This window comes from Galeopterus variegatus, unplaced genomic scaffold, assembly GCF_000696425.1.
Source record: "Galeopterus variegatus unplaced genomic scaffold, G_variegatus-3.0.2 Scaffold12093, whole genome shotgun sequence".
Lineage (NCBI taxonomy): Eukaryota > Metazoa > Chordata > Mammalia > Dermoptera > Cynocephalidae > Galeopterus > Galeopterus variegatus.
The window spans coordinates 30,995-33,995 of record NW_007738204.1 but is presented as its reverse complement, the minus strand read 5'-3'; the positions used below and the strand labels follow the sequence as shown (position 1 = coordinate 33,995).

The 3,001-nt window shown below is 34.6% G+C and overlaps 1 protein-coding gene across 1 annotated transcript in view; it reads right to left on the bottom strand.

Annotated features, from left to right (window-relative positions):
• The window catches only part of LOC103610936 (DEP domain-containing protein 1B-like), a gene marked incomplete at its 5' end in the record, with an annotated part of 21,547 nt that overhangs the window by 3,132 nt on the left and 15,414 nt on the right, over positions 1-3,001 (bottom strand). Inside the window, one exon of the mRNA XM_008594991.1 lies at positions 1,658-1,705. Coding sequence (XP_008593213.1) covers positions 1,658-1,705 — 48 coding nt within the window. The remainder of the gene's footprint in view (positions 1-1,657; positions 1,706-3,001) is intronic.

Sequence of the window (3,001 nt, the reverse complement as noted above, 5' to 3'; positions counted from 1 at the left end):
TCCTTTATAAATTACCCAGTCTCAGGTATTTCTGTCATAGCAACACAAAACAGACTAAAACACCACCTCACACACATGAAGATCATTACCAAGTCACTCCTTACGTCTTTTACTCTCCACTGATAAGTAATTCCAGTTATTCTAACCTTTCTGCAGGAGTTTTGTGGCTTTTATATACACATCCTCCTTGAGGGAAAATTATACTCTTCACAACATTTCGGCCATCACTGAAAATTCAGCATCATAAACATATCTTACCATAATTTTAAAACATATTCTAGCCTAGATTTATTGTACTGGCTGCTATGTTCATTCCCAGCCAGTCAACTTCCAAATCCTTGGTTTGTCAGAAGTTCGGAAATGGATAATTTAACTTCCCATTTATACCTTCTATCTCATCATTGCCAGCTCTGGCCAAAGATATAATTTAAATTTAATTCACTTCAAGTGATTGAACAGGAAGAATAAAAACTATTTCCCCAAGCTAAAACCATAGTACTGTACACCTCCGAGCTTCCAAAATATTAACCAAAAACCAATGAAAATTTTATAGTTAAACCCAAAGCACATTAGTAATGTTACTAATCACACCCAGAATAATATATAATCATTATCCATATAGTACTGTTAAGAATACCCACATTAAGCTGAAGTTATCCTAGCTTCATTCTATAATCAAACAAAACTAACCCCAATTAAATCAATAATTCAGGGTCTACTAATTCAAGAATTTATACATCTACCTCTGTACATGATAATCCTACACAGAAAGGAAGAAAACTACCTCTCAGGTATCTAAGACTCAAAAGGCCCCGTAGAACAAATATCACCATTATCAGTCAGCCAAAATAACTAGAACTTTTCTCACTAACATCAATTGTTAATCATTAGAATCCCTTCTTTGGGTTAAGTCTTCTGAAAATTCCCAGGAAAATGGTAGTATCAATGAGATACTATAACAATTCATTCCTTCACAGTGCCTATGATACGACCTGAAATGGAAATCACGTGCCTATGAAATGGATTTCATATACCTATGAAAATCCTCATAGGAACCACCTTGGTCCAGGCCCCCTTATTTTATATCCAAATTACTTAAACTACCTTTCTTGTTTCTCTGCATGCAGGTTCTTCTCCTTCCAAACCATCACACACACCAGTTAGATCAGTCTTCTAAAACATTCCTCTCCCACTTAAAATACTGCTCTATGAAAAGCCAATAATAGACAAGATCTGCTAAACAAACTGATGATGTAAATACAGTAGATACTTACGAATATATGTTTTAGAAATAAATACATAGGTTTTAGGAATAAAAACCTGCAGACTATTAAAAGGCAGATACCTGTTACAATATTAAATGCAATATGACTAATCACTTTCTTTCCTGTGATGAAGTAGTTAAAACTAGTGTGGCCTTCATGAGTAATTACATCCACTAGAAAATGGAAGCACTAAATCCCTTTAAAACTGATCTATAACTCAGCACTTTCACTAAACCACCAATTTTTCACTAAAAGCACAGTAGTCTCAAAACAATTAACTGCCACTCTCACAAGTATCAAATCAATGTTCAGGCCGTTGAGCAGAAATATTTTCTAACTCAAGGCACTAATTTCTGTTAATTTCATAAAACTGTCAGATAATTAGTACTTACAATTTGCCAAACACTTCATAGCTGACAGCACCCAATGGGGAAGTTCTTCTGTAAGAAAAACAAAAATAAAAAGATATTCTATATAACTCCAGGAATTACATACATACCTGGTATCATAAGAATGTATTATTTGCTCAAATAATATGAAACACATCTGCTAATCACAAATCACCAAATTATGTATCAGAACATTTAAAAGATGGAAATCTTTCCTTAGCAGCAGTGTTATAACATGTGCCTGTATAAATCATGCCTACAAATTTTTCTAAGGACAAGATGTACCTTTTAAAGCTTTAGTGGAAAGAAAAAATTTGATAATTTGCTCTAAAGAAACAGAAAAAACAAATCAATTATCCTAAGAATTATAGAAGGAAAAGGAAAAATAGAAAAAGCCAAAAATATTAGTCATCAAACGCATTTGTGAAACAATTTCACCAAATACCACCCCCCCAAAAAAGGTAAATTCTGTAGATCCAACATAAGTATCATTTTGTATGTTTCCATTTTCAAACTTTTGTAGACCAAGAAAGTTCAACCAACATACTAACATTAGGCTATTAGTATTAGGTCAGCCTTAAAATACTAATAGTAACATGACTACAAAAAAATTCCCAGCTGAACTACCTGGTATAGATCTCTTCCCTCCTGACCCTGCTACAGACATCCCATGAGATGGAACAACACACAGCCTTCCACTTCCTCATCATCTCCACTTTCTATAAAACTGGGAGGACACTTGTTGAATTGAGTTACATCTAGTGAACCCGAGTCCTGTAAAACGCTCTCTTCTTTCTGAAGAATTCCCTTGATAAAATGAAAGATGACTAGTTATCTAACTGGTAACTAAAAGTATTAATTTGCTACACTCAGAGAATGTGGAAAGATTTTAGATGGATTTCAAAGGCTACACTCTCCTCATTCTATGGAAATTAATTTTCTAAGTTAATATTAACCTGACAACTCATGAAGTCATCACGAATCTATTTCTGTCTCTTGTTGTCCTCCATTTCTGATATAAAAGGCTATAAAAGGGGAAGTGTTTCAGGTTTCAGAGACAGGTTCTACTCCTGTCAGGAAATATAGCCCAGAAAAACCTCTTTCCCTCTCACAGCTGCTCAGGATACTTCTGGTATACTGTCTGCTGCCCAGGAGCCTCCAGCCCTAAATTTAATAGTATTGTATAAAAACCCCAAAAGTGTTATACCATCTTCCCACATCCAAAAAGGTCATTCTGATTCTAGCCAATTCCCAGCATCCAGGGTCTGAACTAAAGAAAGAACAAATCGAAGAGCCCATTCCATTCTGGTCCAACCCTTTCTCATAGGAAAAAGTTTTTTTTTTTTT